Below are 17,281 nucleotides of genomic sequence, written 5' to 3' on the forward strand. Positions count from 1 at the left end.
GCACATCCCAACCTTTTCTATTTCCTTATTATCATTTTGGCAACTTCTTCTCTGGAACTTTGTGTCATCGGGACTTTGCTTAGGCAATATACTAGCTCAAGCGGGTAGGGTAGGTTCGGGGTTTTCAGTTAGTCACAGATTCCATGAAGACGACCTGGTGGTTTTGATTTGTGAACCAGCCCACGGCAGGTCTAGACTAGGGTTCGAAGCGATCACCCGGTATGATAGGGTAGTGGGTAGAAAGGGTGAATATAATCAGCGTGATACTTCAACTCTGATGTATCAATCTTCACGATGTTTGTGAAGTAAGTTTGTGAGTGTCATCCATATATGATGGGTTGTGCATGATGGAATGGACAATGGCACATGCTTCAAACTGCCGATCAAGACCCCATGTGCGCCAAGGACGGGATGACGTCGGATCGCGCCCACTCGTTCAAGTCGGTCGCTTACAGCAAATGTGGGCTAGTTCTAGACCTCGGCATCTGCCATTGTCCAACCCCAGGTCTTTCTCGCATCATTGTTATCATCATCGTCTTTTTCGGGGTCTGCGTTCTTCTCTGTTTTTTCCTTCTATCAGCGGTGCTCTGTGATTTTTGTAGTTTTTCCAGTCAAGTTTCCATTCCCATCCATCTCCATCACCAACCCACCGCAAGCTTGACCTCTTCTTACACCCACCATTTACACCCATCCTCCCACCCACTACCCAAACCCCAAACCCCAAACCTCACCACCCACCCACCATGCCCCGAGCATCCAAACTCCTCCCCTCACTCGGTCACGCCGCCTCCGGCGCCGGCGGCACCATCATTTCGACTTTAGCCACCTACCCGCTCGACTTGGTCAACACGCGCCTGAAGGTACAGCGCCAGCTGCGCGCCGACGGGGCCATCGGGCCCGAGGACGGGTACTTGGGGATTGTGGATGCGTTCGAAGCGATTTACGAGAGGGAAGGAGGGGTAAAAGCGTTCTTTGCGGGATTGGGAGCCGATTTGGGGAAGAGTGCTGCGGATAGCTTTTTGTTCTTTTTGTTTTATACGGTATGTCTCTTTTTTTTTTTTTTTTGCTTTTATGGTGGTGGGAGGTGGAAATAAGAAGGGTAGGACGGGAGCTGATATAATGACAAAAAAAAACAGTGGTTCCGCGCCAAACGCCTCCGCGTCAACGAGCCATACCTCAAAGTCCTCGAAGAGCTCGCCGTCGGCGCCGCGGCCGGCGCCTGCGCCAAGTTATTCACCACGCCCGTGTCCAACGTCGTCACTCGCCGACAGACTGCCAACCTTATTTCCTCCTCCTCCTCCTCCTCACGAAGCAACCCGTCTACCCCCACCACCGAAGGCAGCCCAACACGACCACGAAGCCCACCTGCCTCTCATCCTACTTCTTCCCAGGCACAAGACCTCTCCTTCACCGAAACCATTGTTTCCATCTACCGCGAGCGCGGCTTGTTGAACGGGCTATGGGCCGGCTACTCCGCCAGCCTGGTGTTGACGCTCAACCCCAGCATGACTTTCTTCCTGCAGCAGATTCTGAAGCGGATGTTGGTTTCGCGGGAGAACTGGGAGGAGCCGGGGAGCGCGATCACGTTTGTGATTGCGGCGTTGAGTAAGGTCATGGCTACTAGTCTGACGTATCCGTTCCAGATTGCGAAGGCTAGGGTGCAGGTTTCTTCTGCGCCTTCTCCTTCGTCATCTAGGGACGACAGTGGGAAGGAAAAGGAGGAGAAGGAGGAGGAGAAAACGAATGGGGAAGCAACGGCAACGACGACGGCCGCCGCGGCGACAAAGGCAAAAAAAGCGAAGAAAGCAGCAGCAGCAAGGGAAACTATCTTCTCAACAGTCCTCCGTATAGCGGAGACCGAGGGTGTCAAAGCTTTGTACGATGGGATTGGAGGGGAACTGCTCAAGGCGTTTTTCAACCATGGGTTGACCATGTTGTCCAAGGATATCATTCATGGGCTGATCATACAGCTGTACTTTGCTGTGGTGGCGGCGTTGAAGGATTATCGGAAGATTAGGGAGAGGGTGAGCAAGAGGGCGAGGAAGGCCGGGGGGGATGTGAGTAGATATTGTATGCTTGCGACTTTGGCCGCGCAGATGGTGAGGCAGAGGGGGTTGAGGCAGACTTTGGCGATGGCTGGGTTCCTTGGGAAGGGGAAGGGGAAGAGTGAGTAGGACGGGTCGGGAAGGAATGGTTGGGTTGATGATGATGATGGGGGGTGTGAGAAATGGGGCGGTTGCATTTAGTGGCGTATGGGCGTATGTATTAGGGATGAGCATATCTTCTAATTGTTCAGGAACCGGGACATTTGGTTCTTATCGAGTCAAATGGACAGTGTACATTCAAGATATTGGCTCGTCCGATTGATGACTTTCAAGCATTGTCATACTCCCACCATCATACTCGGACCGTAAACAGCAGAAAGAAACCATACTCAAGCTCGACTGCCGTCTTTGATACCTTCAATAAAATACAGTATATTGCTTTTCCCAACCTTGCTCTATCTTGATTCGCCCGCTTTCTAGATTTTCGCCACTAACACAGACGCCCATGTTATCAACCCGCAAATCTATATACATACAAAATACCTACACATAGTGCCTCTGCTTCATCTCCTTCCTTCTCAGACCGAGGTAGGTTCGGGCAGCTAGGTAGGTAGCCACGCTCTGGCCTACCTCGATCCCGACTACACTCCTCCTCCATCTCCACTCTCATTTTCACATAGGCTCGATAGGGTGGGTTCCCCAACGAGCTACTAACCACGGCACTCCTAATCCTGGTTGATCTCGCTCCCATCGACCCTGCTCTTATACTTCTTGGCCTTAACCTTCTCATCCGGCGCCCACGTGCCCGCCTCTCCAAAGCTCGGATCGCTCTCCTCATACCCGCCCAACTCCCTCCTGACTTTCAGCACCTGCTCCCTCATCCTCCTCGCGCACTCGATCCTGATCTGCTGCGCCTCCTCCGAATACTTGAGCTGCTCAGGCAAGTCACCCAGCAACCTCGGCTTGGTCTTGGTCTCGACCATCTCCCCTTTACTCTTAGCAGCAGCTTCCGCTTCCTCCTCCTGCTGGCGCACCCTCTCAACCTCACGCCTCCACCTCCTCCTCAAATCCCCAAACGTGCTCTCGTAATCCACCACCTCCCCAAACGCCACCCTGATCTTCTTGCCGATCCGCGGCAGGAAGCGCGGGAACCCGCGCTCCTCGTTCATTACCTGCTGCGTGCCGTCGATGAACATGGGCACCACATCGGGCGCCGGCTCGCTCTCCAGAATCAGGCGCGCAACGCCCCACTTGAAGTACCGGAGATCCACCTGCGGGTGCTGGTGGACCAGACCCTCGGGGAAGACGTGCACCCACGAGTGTCGGTTGGAGGTGTAGATGGAGGGCGCCGGGTGCGAGTCCAAGCCGGTGGTCGAGTAGGTGAGGGTGCCGATGGTGAAGGGGTCGGGGATGTCGACTGCCGAAGGGGTGGGGAGGGAGGTGATGGGGGAGGTCACCAGGGGCGCGTTGGGGGAGAAGCCCGGTTGGACGAAGGGTTGGGACGACAAGAGGCGGATGGCTTGGGTGAGCGAGGGCTGGAAGAGACCGCCGTGCGGGGAGTGTTTGAGGCGGTGGCAGGGGAGGACTTGGCCGGCTGTGAAGAAGGCGGAGAATGTTCTGTGAAGGGAAGTTAGGATCAGATGAGATGGGATGGGATGAGATGAGATGAAGACGTACGGGTTGGCGAAGCAGATGTCATGAGCGGCCAGTGTCCATCGGAGGTTGTTCGGGTTGAAGGCGTAACTTAATGGGAGGACACCCCATACTACGGGGTCATCGAGACTGAACGTTATCATAAATGTGAGCTTTGATGTTCCGAGTTGAAGTTAAGAGCTCACGGACATGAGGCACTCACACACTGATATGGTTGGAGACTGCATTTACACTGTTAGTCAAGGATTCTCTGGATTATACAATTTCCATAAACACACACCTGTGAGAAGTCCACGCTCTCTCCGTTCAGCATCTTCACGACTGTCTAAAAGCTGCTTAAACCTATCGAGGCCCTTGACTTCAATGTCGTTGAAGCCGTACAAGAACGCCCTTGAGATGACACCCGTCAAGCCCATAATCATCACCGACGCAATGCGCGACGGGAGATTGGGGCTATGAGGTGCTTGTGCACCGGACAACTGGTTGTGTATTTGGTGTTGCTGCTGTTGCTGCGGCGAGGCCATCGTGCTGCTGCTGCTGCTGCTGCTGGCGGTGGTGCCAGAGCCGGTGGCAGCATCTGCAGCCGTTGCTGGTGGTTTATATTCGGCCGACGACGTCATATTGGATGACATGCCGCTGTGACCGGAGGGTGAGAGTGACGGTCAAGGTATCACTCTGTTCTGGTAGGATTTAAAAGAGAATGCGGCGAATGGCGCGGTATAAATACCAAGTATTTTGAAATTTTTATAACGAACGAGTCAAACCCGGCTTCTTTTCATCCTCTTGCCATCCGCAGAAAGTCAACTGGAGTGGAACATGGAGCACAAGGCAGCCGATCCCACGGATAGCCGTCCCCGCGACAATCACACCGAAATAGAGAAGCAAAAGCAGACAAAATCAAAAAGAAAGATTTCTAGGTTACGTGACAATGGAAATTGTTGAGGCGAAATATCCGAATTTCGGTCCTTCTCCCGTCTCTTTCCAACAACTTTCTTCGATTGACACGGCAGGCGGGAGGCAATCGGCTCCACACCGCAGGGCAGAATGAACCCTTCCGCTGTAAAATGCGACGGGCCAACGATTTCAGCATGTGCCTGACAGGGCCGAAACAGGGTCACCACAGTGGACAGAAGTCTTCCCCACAGTCCCCTAATCCACATTGGGCCAGACTGCCCGCCCACTGTGGTTCGGGTTCCACAAGGGCCGTCCACTGGCGCCCGCGCAAACAGTGGGCCTGGGGAACTGCTGCAATTCCCTTGCCTGGAGCTTCCCGTCGCGACTTCTCATCTGTGACCTCACGACTGCCCGATTGCTTCTCCAAAACTTTCGCCAAAACATCACCAGACCTCTTGTAGAAAGCGACAGCATTTTACCACCAACAACATGTCGCACAGTAAGCGCCCCCCTCCAATCCTTCCAACACACATCCGAGACTCTAAGACTCTGACCTCCCAGGCAAAAGAAACACCAGCCGACCCGTCTTCACCTCGCACGAGCGCCAGCTAGCCAAAGCCGCCTGGACCGCCTCCTCCGCCCGCCTCTCGCGCGAATCCTTCCTGCCGTTCGCTTCATGCTCGCTCTGTCTCGAAACCGCCATCGACCCGGTCGCCTGCTTGCACGGCGATATCTTTTGCCGCGAATGCGCCCTGACGAATATCCTGGCGCAAAAGAAGGAGATCAAGCGCGCTGAAAAGATCCGGGAGCAGGAGGAGAGGGAAGCAGCTGAGGAGCAGGCAAGACGAGACGCGGAGGCGCAGGAGAGGGCGATTAGGGAGTTTGAGCTTACGCAGGCTGGGTTGTCGATTCAGAAGGGTAATGGGAATGGCAACGGCAATGGTAATGGGAAGAGGGACATCACGTTGCAAAGAACCGAGTCAACGACCAGTGGAAATGGAGATGAGAAGAGGATAGAAGACAAGAGGGGAGAGAAGCGCAAGTTTTCTCTGGACGGAGACGAGGTAGCGAAGATCGCCGAGGAGGAGCGAGCCAAAGCAAGGAGAGCCATTGAAGATGAAAATGTATGCCTCCCTCCCCTTGCTTCTTCTACCTTACATCGGTCGCACTCCATACTAACTTTTGTTCCCCTCCAGGCATCAAAACCCAAACTCCCCTCCTTCTGGTCACCCTCCGTCACACCCTCCTCGAACTCAAAAGACATCCTCCACGAAATCAAAAAGAAGGTCAAATCCCAGCCGACATGTCCCGCCGCGCCTGAAGACAAACCGCACTTTTACTCTCTCCACACGCTCGTCACCGTCAACTTTACCGAAGAGGAGGACTCGAGCACGAAGAAGAAGACAAGGATATGTCCCGCCTGCAAGAAAGCGCTGTCGAATTCCTCGCGGGCAACGCTAGCGAAGCCATGTGGTCATGTGCTCTGCAAGAACTGCGTCGACAAGTTCATGAAGCCTACGGGTCACCATGATCCGCATGCGCCAGACCTAGATCCCGATGCTATCGTGTGCTATGTCTGCGATACGGAATTGACGGAGAAGAAGAAAGAGGAGCCGAGCAGTAGCAGTAAGAAGGGAAAAGAAGGGAAGAAGGAAAAGAAGGAGAAGGAGACGATAAAGCCTGGGCTGGTGGAACTGAGGCGTGAAGGTACTGGGTTCTCGGCTGGAGGCACGAATCAGGTGAAGAAGGACGGGGTGGGGTTTGCCTGTTGAGTTCTGCCCTTGGATATTTCAAGTCGTCACAGGTATACCCATGAGAAGTTGTTTGGAAACCTCGGTTCGGTTTCTCTTCAGTTGTTAACATGATACCCAAGTGGACCATATGTGACGTTGAAAAATACCTAGTTGTTATGCTGATTTGCCATTCAAAGGATTTACTGGCCTCGTATGCCAGCCTTCCATATACCTGTGTAGGATTGCCAATCCTAGAAGATCTGCCCACTCCCACCCGGTAGCCTGGATATCCCCAATTCCTTTTGTAAGCCAAGCCTTTTCGCCGGATGTTGAATATCCAACCCAACTAATAGTACGACTCCTCCGGCCTCTCCTGATACCAAAGCAACTGCTGCCCTCCAGCAAACGGCTGCTGTGGTTGTGGAACGACAATCGACGCCTTCCTCGATGGAGGCAGAGACTCTATCGACGATAACGCCCCGCCCGGCGGCGTATCAGCCCTCTCTTGCTTGACCTTGCTGTTGCTGCTACTACCTCCGACACCACCACCATCGACAACCAACGTCTCCGCCAACCCTCTCGCCTGCAACATGCCCGTATCCGCAAAGATAGTCTCCAGCATATTTCGCGCAAACGCCGTATAATGCCTCGGCACTCCCGGCGCTGACCCGGCCACCTGTATCCGGAACAACAGATTCGGCACGCCCGCCACGCCGATGCCCGCCCCTCCACTCGTCTTATCGATATAGGCACGATGCTTCCTTTCCAGCCTCGGGTGTCGGTAGTGCGTCGGGATGGAAACCAACAAGTCGCGCGCAACACGCCGGATGGTGGCCAGGATCTTCTGCTGTTCCGCCGCCATATTATTCGCAGTCGCAGAAGAAGAAAAGACTTGGGTACAGCTCAGCGGGTATCGATCGCTAAACTCAATCAGGGTCCGACACGTCAGCAGCCTGAGCCAGCGCTGGTGGTTCCAGCCGCGGGCGACCCAGTGGTCGGCGTAGACGTGGTAGCAGTCCTCGAAGACACCGTCGGGCGGGAAGAAGCCGGGGGGACAACGCTCCTCGAGGACGGTCCATATGGAACTGGCACTCGCACTCCCTTGGCTGTTTTGTCGACGTTCCCAGGCGTCGAGCTCGGCGTCGATGGCGAGGGCGTCCCGGATTATTTGGCATGTTTTGGGCCGCCCGTCGATGAGGGCGTAGTTGTTGAGGTAGGCGTGCAGCTTGAGGAAGCGCGTGGCGATGTCGAGAATCTCGATGGCGGGTTTGTCGGAGGGCGCGGCCAGACGGTTGCAGAGGTCGAACCAGCCGCTGTAGGCGGGTGGGAGGGTGAGGTTGGCGGAGTAGAATGGGTTGAGCTGGTGGATTATGTTAGTCAAACTGAGAGTCGGTAAGATGGGTTTGAAGTCTGGGGGTTGAGGGTAGCTACCATAGAGAGACATAGTTGTAGGAAGCCACGCATCACTTCTCGAGGTAGGTTGGGAATGTGTAGAAAGTTACTGAGTAAGGCGGTGGCACCCATCATATGGGTTCGCACAGCGTCGGCTGGTCGACCCTTGTTTCGAATAACCTAGGAAGACAGACATGTAAGCGACACCGTTCAAGGATGAATGGCTTGAAAAGAGGCGATCCTCACTTCATAGACGGCAAGCATGACGACCGTTCGTACTGATATATCCATGTTCATTGCCTGAGGGTTTGCTAACCAGGATGCCGTATGTTGAAGTGCCAGGCCGTATTTCTGCCTCGCCATGGTGTCCAACACTTTGTCGCCAGTGAGGTTGGACATACTTGCCAACCCCACAGCTGCCATTATGTCTCGAAACTCGGGGGCATGAATCCAGTCCACCATCCGCAGCTCATGTGTCGCAGTAGGTTCGTCTGGATGTCCCACCACATAATGCTCGACGTAAAACTGGATGGCCTGGTCGTCCTTGGTGGCGTAGATCTCTTTCGGTATCCTTGTCAGGCTGTGTTCCGGTGATGCCGACAACTTGAACCGTGGCCTCTCGGAGAAGGAACTTTGACTGGAGACGACGCTCTTGGGAGAGGGAGTTGACGATGAAGGTGACGATGACGATGAAGATGAAGATGACGAAGAGCTTGAGGGCGAATCCACGGAATCCGGGAGCTCTGAAATCCCCCACTGAGCATGTGCCTTCTGGATAACCTTTGTGCTCTCATCTCGAAACATCAACGACAACTGGTCCCGGTAGCCAGGACAGGTCTTGCCCACTCGGATGCATTGGGTGCATTGTGGCCGAACCTTATCACACTATAAAGTAAAGGCAGGTTATCAGCAATATGTCGTTGTGACCTTGAGCTCTTGTGGGCTGGAGCTTAGCTACCAGCAAGGATGATCCCAGTAGTGTAACAGCCTCAACATGGACAAAGAGTACTTTTTCTTTGTATATGTTTGTACATTGTGAGACAGTGCTGGTGCTTGAGGGTGTTGTGTGTGTGAGCGGGAATGTATATGGGCCTGATGGGTAGGGCCGGGCATACCTTGATTCTCCTGGTTCGACAGTTCTTGCACCCCTGGGAGGCTTTGCCGCAGTAGACCATGGTTCGGTACGATTACTTGCATTCCGGCGTCGGTAACCAGTAATTGCAGAGACAATGGGCGTAGCCTGAATGACTGTCGGTCGTATCGTGAGGTTACGAGTACGAGACAGTTGTCGGATAGGGAAAGCAGATCGTAAAAAGGGTGGGAAAAGCGCGGCATATCACTGCGAACCCATGCCTTATGCCTCTACATTAGTCTCCCGCTAAAGACAGTGAGTGGCATATGCTTGCCGTCGACTCCCCCTGAACGGCCTGCCTCTCCCGCATCACAGCGAACGATGTGGGGTGTTGCCATGTGACGAACGTTTTGTGATAGCACAGTAGCTGTCAAGCCTGCAGAAGTGGAAGCCCCTGTGTATCTTTGTTAAAGCAGCCCTGGTCTCCGACTTCTAGCAGTTCCAAGGCCAAACAGCTTTCATCAAGAACAGACTAGACGGCTAGTGACGACGATGGCGAGAGCCGGAGACTTTCCGTGATATCGTATTCTATTTCGGTCATTCGGGGTTGTGTAGGTATAGCCTCTGGTGGCTGGGCAGCGGACTAAGGGGTAACTGAAGTCGTTGACCTCTACGACCCCTGATGCTGCAGCCCTTCTAGTGTACATAAAGTAGCGCACGCCTCAAGCCTTCAGCCGGAGGACATACATAGCCAAGTGAAGTTCTAAGGAGATGACCTGCTTAGCAAATGGGTTGATGCCGATTTGCTTATCACAAAATGGTGGAACTCAGATTCGCGCTTCGGACACGGCATCCAGTCTTAATCTGATCAACAAAGTCGTACACCTATAACTTGGACGGACACAAGTCAACCATGTTGTAGGACGTCTGATGGAATCGAAAATTATTCGTGGTTCAGGCCAAGTCCATCCTGAAGACACACAAAGAGGTGAATGCCACCAGCAAGTGCGGTGGTGATGAAAGAGGGTGGAAGTGACTACTGTCAGGCGTCACTGACGAGCAGGGGCTTATCATCCGGGCAGAGGCCTAAACTTCATCGTCTGAAACTCTTGAAGCTCAGATAAGGTGGAAGGTGCAAATGCGATGAGAAGGGTCTCAAGTAGAGGTACGTACCTGTTGCCTGCCAGTAGGAAGTCCTCTTCACCTTCACGCCCACGGCAACTTCCGAGTTGGGTGAGCTTGGATTGGATGTGGGGCTCTGCCAGAGGGAGGTTCCCCAAATGCGCAACAGCACCGCAACCAAGCCATAAAGTTTTCTGTCCGTTTGCTGCCACCAGCTTTTGAGGTTTGCCTTTACAGACCACAGACCACTTCATATCATCACGACTGACCTTTTCGCAATCCTCTTCCAACCCACGAGCACCCGGTCCCCAGTGCCAACTCGCCCTTCTCCACTCCGCCAGACTTACAACTACAAGAACAACAGCCATCGCCGAGGAGGACAGGTGCTCTTTCCCTCGCCAGTTTTCTACTTTACCCCCCGCCACCAATAATTTTCTGATTTCTTGTGTGGCCGCCCCGCATCGTCCTTTTTCTTCGCACATCATCCTCAACCGCCGCAGGAAGTAATTCGCTTCCCCAAGTCCGCTTCCTTCCTCAATCGATCCGTCAAGCACGAGGTAAGAGGCCCGCCCCTCTGTCAAGCTGTCAAGGTCCCGGGATGTTGTCACAGAACAGACTGACGTTTGCCCCAGGTTTAGCTCAGATCTCCACTCTTGGTTGCCCCACTCTGCTGGCCGTCCACGTTAAATCGGCAGCTTTTTCCCTCGACGCGCGCCTCCTTCTGGGATTCATCCTGCCATCTACGCCATTCCACGACACCGCACTCACATCCACATCCATCAACTCTCTTCTTGGCCTTTTCCAGAACCACCGCAATCATGGCAACAAACGGTAATGTTAATCACAGCGACCAGTACGCAGCGTCCAGCTCGACAACCGAGGCCCCCGCCACTACTTCCACCACTTCCCAGAACCAGAACCAGACCCTGCCCAAGGATGAGGTCGGCTGGTACTTCGTCGAGCAATACTACACCACTCTGAGCAAGAACCCCGAGAAGCTTCACGTGCGTCCAATTGATCCTACTTTGTGAGTCATTGCTTACTGTTTTCGCAGCTCTTCTACGGCAAGAAGTCCCAGTTCGTCTACGGTCAGGAGGCCGAGATCTCCTCCGTTTCCTATGGCAGACAGGTGAGTAGTCATCGCCCCTGCCCCTTCCCCTATAGTGGCCCCACACGTCATCACATGCTGACTCCCAAGTACAGGGCATCCAAGAGCGCATCAAGGGACTCGATTTCCAGGACAGCAAGGTCCGCATCTCGAATGTCGATTCGCAAGGCTCCGGCGACAACATCGTCATCCAGGTCATCGGCGAGACCTCCAGCAAGGGCGCCGAGCCCAAGAAGTTCGTCCAGACCTTTGTTCTTGCCCAGCAGCCCTCCGGTTACTTCGTTCTGAACGATATGCTCCGCTACATTAAGGAGGAGGTTGAGGAGGAGGTCGAGGAGCCCGCCCAGGAGGCTGCTGCCGCTCCCGAGGAGGAGGCTCCCGCTCAGCCTGAGGCTCCTGTCGAGGCCGCTGCTGAGCCTGTCGAGGAGGCCAAGCAGCCTGAGCCGGAGGCTGCCGAGCTGGATGCCAGCACTGTTGACCAGAAGCTTGAGGAGGTTGCTGAGGAGGAGACGCCCGCTGCTGAGCCCGTCGAGGCCGCTGCTGAGCCCGTCGAGGAGGCCAAGCAGCCTGAGCCAGAGGCTACCCCCGAGCAGGCTCCTGAGCCTGAGAAGGTTATTGAGGAGATTACCAGGGAGGAGGTTAAGAAGCCCGAGGAGCCCAAGGCCCCTAGTCCCACTCCTGCCCCTGTTGCTGCTCCCGCGGCTGCCCCCCCTGCTGCCGAGCCCGAGAAGCCCAAGGAGCCTCCCAAGCCCAAGACCTGGGCCAACCTGGTCGCTGTTGCTGCCGGCCCCAAGCCTGTTGTTCCTCTGACCAAGGCCGCTACTCCTGCGGTTCCTGCCCAGACCCGCGCCGCTGCCCCTGCGGCCGCTCAGCAGCCCGCCGCTGCTCCCCAGGCTACCGAGACTGCTGCCGCCCCCAAGGAGCAGGCCAACGAGTGGCAAACCGCTGAGACCAAGCGCCAGAGCCGTCCCCAATCTATGGCCGCCAGCGCCGAGAAGGAGACCGCTATGGCCTACATCAAGTATGTCACGGATAAGGTCAAGGAGGAGGAGCTCAAGGGCCTCCTGAGCAGCTTCGGCGAGCTCGTTTACTTCGACATCAACCGCACCAAGGTATGTTACATCGCTCATGCTGTTCGTTGATATGAACGGGAACTGACAACCTCTTAGAACTGCGCTTTCGTCGAATTCAAGACCCAGGCCGGTTACAACGCCGCCGTTGCCGCCAACCCTCACACCGTTAACGGCGAGAACATTGTTGTTGAGCAGCGTCGCCCCAAGTCTACTGCCTTTGGTGGTAGCAACTACGGTTCCGCTGGACGTGGCGGCGCCGCTGGACGTGGCCGTGGTGGCTTCGAGGGTGGTCGCTCTGGCAGCCAGAGCGGCGGCCGCGGTGGATTCGGTGGCCAGTCTCGTGGCCGCGGCGGAGCCAACCGTGGCCGTGCCCCTACTGCTCAACCCCCTACCGCTTAGGTGGCGTGAAGAGTTGACTATAACGTCACAGTCGGTATTGCCTGAGAACTCGTCACATTGCCCAGTGTGAGGAGTGATAAAATTTACATAAAGATATATATGGTTGTTCGTCTCGCTTGCGGATGGGCTGGAGTTGTTTGGAAGGTTAGGAAAAGACCTGAAGACAAAAGGAGGCACAAAATTCGACTTCGGTGGGAATCATTGCCGCAACCATAAACGGGAAATGACTTTCATTTTTGGGAGGAGACAGGCCAGGAAGAGAGGGCTACAACGCATCCATATTTAGGCTTGTTTCTTATCTTTTTTGTGTGGGCGGACAGGGTCCCAATACGGTTGTGTGGTGTTTGGTTGCGTTTTTATGCTTGGAGTTTCGGAGCGATCATGCATATACAAAAACTACACCACTTGCATTTCTTCCCATTTCAGCATTCCTGGAACGTCTTCGTCTGTGTTGCTGTATTCTGACCTAATGCTTGAGGGTTGTTCAGTAGTAGGCATGTATTATTCATTATCCATTCCCGAGAGGAGCAATGGCGTGAAGATAGGTTAATAGAGGCGCCAGTTCCAGTTGGAAGCTTCCACTACAAATCATGACCACAACAACGAGGTGGGAGATTCAAGAAGCCAGCAGGTGGATTGTGTCTGCGAGCCATCGTGCACTTGGGTTTTCCGAAAACACCCCTCCCATCTGCCGAAGCCTATTAACGATATGACGAGTCTATTCACCATTCCCTCTGCAATATTCAGCATGGAGTTCAGTCTGACATCTGACCCTTAGGTTGTGTTCGTTCCCGGCTGTACCACGGTAGGGAAACCCAGTTTTGGTGGCTGTAAGGTGCAGTCTTACAGCTGCACTTTTTGTGTTCGGCTGGATTTCAGTAAAAATATGCAAGTCGCTGCATTACCCCAAATCCATGCAAGGCATGCATCTGACCAATTAGAGGCCCAGATTCCTTACTGAAATGGCCGGATTTTTAACATTTTTAACAGTCCCAGACCCCATGTATAAGGCTGTAAAAATTGGCACCACAGTGCCTGACCCCCTATAAATATAGGGCGTCGCCACCTAAAAAGACAGTTGATAAAGCTATTCCCAATTGAAATTTACCATCTGAGCTGCACAGTGTTAACAACAGTGTTCAGATTATATATACTGTACTTTCTAACAGCCTACCTTAACGTTGCAGGAGTGCAGCTGCGGACTATGTAGGGGGTCGTTATCCAGGTCCAAGAAACTGGCCCAAAAGGGAAGTTCTCTAGCCGTTTATCGTTTTCTGACATGTCCCTCCAGCATTTTCGCTCTGCAACCTAGAATGCAGTAATGCACCCAAAAAGCCCCCTTTTGGGGCCAGCTGAGTTGCGAAAACAAATATTCAGCACTGCGTGAGCGTGTCAATGAATTTTTTTTCTAGTGATTTCCTTGCTGAAAAGTGAGAAAACTTGGATGATTGTCAGATGTTGGGAGGTACTTCAGAGGGGATTTTGCTGCGAGGTGCTATTCCCTTTTGGGCCAGTTTCTTGGACCTGGATACCGCTCCCCGACTATGTACGGTAATGCAAGGCCTCCTCTACCGTGGTACAGCCGGGAACGAACACAACCTTATAAAACAGATAGAGCTCTTGCCCAAGTGCCCAGGCACCTTCCACTTGGGCCTTATAAGGTCCCGCTTCCGCAGCCTCCAATAACTCCAAGTTCCCTCGTGGTCAAGCGGTATGTGGCGGAGCCAGATAAACATTGCTCGTTGCGTGGTAACGGTGGTACAGTTTTCGTAGGCGTGTCTTGAGTGGACGTGTTCGACCCTGCTCTGGCCGCTGAGCTTTTTTTTTTTTTTTTTTTTTTTTGGTCTCTTTCTTAGAGTTTGAGTTGCTTCTTGTTGATCAGTGTTCGAAATGCGTTTTCTTTCACGTCTTTTTTGTTTGGTAGATGGCGTTTTATTTGTCTGCGACCATGAATGAATCTTGCGATGATTTCGGTGTCGTTTTCGGTGTCGTTTTAGGATGCAAGTTGTAAACACCACTGCTGCTTACACTACTCAACTCTGCCTGTTGGTGTGAAATTTCTTGGCCGGCGTTTCTACGTCTAGTACATTCAGCTCGATGATCATGGGCGCAAGAAACGGTCCTGACTATGTGTGAATTTCTGAAGCTCAGGTAGGTTGGTTGGGTTTGTTATCATGAGCATCAGGCTGAGGCTAGGTAATCAACATGTAGATTAAAATGCGTTTAAGTATGACGGGTGTAAGCATGCTCCATAATCTACCTATACTCTCCTCCTAAGTCTAGATCTCACAACGTGACGTTCACAAAACGTCAAATGTCATATCCCGCAATAACTTGGCTGTCATGATGGAGGTGCTTAGTTAAGGTATGCGCAGTTTCCGAAGTTGGTGTCACAAGAGATGGAGGAGATGGAGGATGGTTTTTTCAGCGGAAGGGGAAGGGGAAACGCGAGAATTGCCGTCGTGGGTACCAACCAGATTGGAGACCTGGTCTTTTACCGTCTTACTACTACGTGATTGAGAATCGCAAAGCCGGGGTGGACGAGCGGATTCCGCTGTTTACGCCCTGCGGGAAGTCCGGCTCGACGGCGCGGTGGAAGTCGTGCCGACTGAGTCGCCTTATGTACTGGGACTGCGGGGTTTTTTTTCTGGTTGATACGATCGAGGGAGTGTTCGGAGCATGTCTGGTCGGATCAAACGCTTGAGGAAAACGATCACGGTGTTATAGCTGAGTATTTTGCTTCTTTGGAGCGTTTGTGCCGGCTTTCCAAAGACAAGCAGGAGAAATATCCCAGCAGCCAGCCGGCGGATCTACGAAACAGATGCTAGACAGAAAGAAGCCCTTTGTAGGGTGGCTGTGGGAGACCGGATGTTTTGTTATGGAGGGGGGATATCAAAGGCTGACTGCCGAAATGGTTCAAGTCTTCAACGAGTGGCTTGAAGGTTGTCGCTCAAAAGCAAAAGCGTCGTTATTGCTGGCTACAAACCACCAGGGCCACCACCATCAGAAGCGACAAAACAAGGAGGAGGAGAAAGGGAATGGATAGATGACGCGGGTTTGGCAGCAGAACTCGCAATGACTCTGGATCAGATGAGCAACAAACGGCCATATCTGACTGAAAAGGGATACCTTGGGATGGCTCAGTTTCAGGCGCAACCGGGTGATGTCGTGGTGGTGTTTATGGGAGCAGAAATCGCCTATGTGTTGAGGCCCGTTGGAGGGAAGGATACCTCTATGGATAATACATACGCCTTTGTGGGTGAGGCTTATTGTGATGGGGTCATGGATGGAGAGATCATGTTGACGGAGGACAAGAGGGAGTTTTTTCTTGTTTGAAAATACTGGTTTCTTATTCAGATACGGTTGATGTGCTTTTCACTTTTCACCATCACTTCAAATACCAGGCGAACTCCGGTCCTTTGGACATATGACACTAGAGTCTTTCTTGGTTCTTGATGACAGTAGCGGGTGGAAAGATGGCTTTCGTCTCACTCTCATGTGAGGAGAGTCCATCGAGGGTATGTATGTACTCAACTGGCCCGAGGCTTCCATGCGCTTCTATATGGACACGTAGTTGACTCGCTATCAAGAAGCGATGTAAGCCTATCAGAAAGCCGATTACCCATTCAGGAAGGTGAAGAGAAAGTGCCGTAGTCCGGTAGCTTGGTACAGGTGGACTCCAGTCTCCTCAACCTTCTGAAAGTTGGCCTTCCAGTCCGGTCGGTTGGTTCGGCCCCATTCGAGGTCATGTACAAATATAGCAAGAAACTGGGCAAAGTGTATTCAACTCCGGTGACGGAGCTCGCTTTGCTATTCATGCCCAACATGTATCATCCGGCCGCCAGGTCGGAATGGCCTTCTTGATTTGGTAGAGTCAATGTGAGAACCATACATACGCAAGTGGTCACAGGATGGTGGTGTAATATAGAGAGTTAGATAAGGCGAAGACTGACAGGTCTGATCCACCAGACACTTCATAAGTTGCGAAATACGCGCGGCTATTGCACGGAGTAGGGTGTACGAAATTTTGACCCAGAATTAACAGTGAAGAGGTGGTGTCCTGGGCTTCAAGTTCCATAGAATCAAGGTGTGGTGCTGGTGTTACACGAATACGTACGCAGTAAGATAGTGAGAATATTAACTGGTAGAGTACCCTTCGAGGTTATACCTTGTGAAGCAGGAGCGGATCAGGTACCCCAGATCATAGGTGTGCGTACTCTCTGCTTGTTCCGAAGACTTGTGCCCTCAAGCCCATGATCGCCAATAAGATGCCCAAGAGACTTTGGTAAACCTGTTGAGGAGTATAACGTCACTCCTTATTATTCACTCAGAGAAGAACCGCAGTACAGTCAAATTTCAAGCCTTGTACGGCGCATAGAACCCTCCTTGTCTCCAAGGCAGGGAATGACGCCATCTGTCGTTGGTTGAATCACAAGCCTTCTGGTTTGTAACTCGTCGGCTCGGTCTTTAGAGGGACAAATCCGAAAACGAGGCTTTACTGGTGTTTGTTGCGTGTGCTTCTGCCAGTCTGACTGCAGTCATAACGCTTCTTTGCCACCAACTTATAGCGGTAACCTGCTGAATCAGTCAGCCACTGACAGCCTGAGTGGTGGAAAGTAGGGTACTGCTCAAAGGAGGGTAGACCTCAGCTCAGGAAAAGGAAGTCATCTCTAGGTACTGCTTTTCTAAGAAGGTCAATGGACTACGCACCAGCCTCTCCAAGTTCCAGGATTCAAGAGAGCTGAGAGGCAGACACGGCTCGGGCTTCGCTTGATGTATTGTCCGACCCA

General features: G+C 53.0%; 5 protein-coding genes across 5 annotated transcripts; 3 read left to right on the forward strand and 2 right to left on the reverse strand.

Moving 5' to 3' along the window:
* Positions 1-504: 504 nt before the first annotated feature.
* Positions 505-2,174, forward strand: B0H65DRAFT_530079 (mitochondrial carrier domain-containing protein; the record flags this gene model as incomplete). Its single annotated transcript, XM_062828918.1, has 2 exons — positions 505-1,040; positions 1,137-2,174. Exons 1-2 carry the CDS (start codon positions 744-746, stop codon positions 2,172-2,174), a joined length of 1,335 nt encoding a protein of 444 aa, XP_062679920.1. The 5' UTR covers positions 505-743.
* A 264-nt stretch (positions 2,175-2,438) lies between these two features.
* On the reverse strand, positions 2,439-4,739 carry B0H65DRAFT_474201 (uncharacterized protein). Its single transcript, XM_062827233.1, has 4 exons — positions 3,979-4,739; positions 3,901-3,919; positions 3,723-3,827; positions 2,439-3,662 (listed from the first exon to the last, which is right to left on the reverse strand). Exons 1-4 carry the CDS (start codon positions 4,328-4,330, stop codon positions 2,771-2,773), a joined length of 1,368 nt encoding a protein of 455 aa, XP_062679921.1. The 5' UTR covers positions 4,331-4,739; the 3' UTR covers positions 2,439-2,770.
* A 342-nt stretch (positions 4,740-5,081) lies between these two features.
* On the forward strand, positions 5,082-6,572 carry B0H65DRAFT_579123 (uncharacterized protein; the record flags this gene model as incomplete). The annotated part of the gene is made up of 3 exons (XM_062830752.1): positions 5,082-5,091; positions 5,139-5,716; positions 5,789-6,572. 3 exons carry the CDS (start codon positions 5,082-5,084, stop codon positions 6,362-6,364), a joined length of 1,164 nt encoding a protein of 387 aa, XP_062679922.1. The 3' UTR covers positions 6,365-6,572.
* B0H65DRAFT_277929 (uncharacterized protein) lies at positions 6,573-8,947 on the reverse strand. Its single transcript, XM_062822837.1, has 4 exons — positions 8,833-8,947; positions 7,964-8,769; positions 7,757-7,897; positions 6,573-7,685 (listed from the first exon to the last, which is right to left on the reverse strand). The coding sequence occupies exons 2-4, from the start codon at positions 8,519-8,521 to the stop codon at positions 6,672-6,674; spliced, it is 1,713 nt and encodes a 570-aa protein (XP_062679923.1). The 5' UTR covers positions 8,522-8,769; positions 8,833-8,947; the 3' UTR covers positions 6,573-6,671.
* Positions 8,948-10,563: 1,616 nt separating this feature from the next.
* Positions 10,564-12,670, forward strand: B0H65DRAFT_278003 (uncharacterized protein). Its single transcript, XM_062822838.1, has 4 exons — positions 10,564-10,915; positions 10,966-11,040; positions 11,115-12,131; positions 12,189-12,670. Exons 1-4 carry the CDS (start codon positions 10,730-10,732, stop codon positions 12,489-12,491), a joined length of 1,581 nt encoding a protein of 526 aa, XP_062679924.1. The 5' UTR covers positions 10,564-10,729; the 3' UTR covers positions 12,492-12,670.
* The last annotated feature ends 4,611 nt before the right edge of the window (positions 12,671-17,281 follow it).

This window comes from Neurospora tetraspora, assembly GCF_033439725.1.
Source record: "Neurospora tetraspora strain CBS 560.94 chromosome Unknown B0H65scaffold_6, whole genome shotgun sequence".
NCBI lineage: Eukaryota > Fungi > Ascomycota > Sordariomycetes > Sordariales > Sordariaceae > Neurospora > Neurospora tetraspora.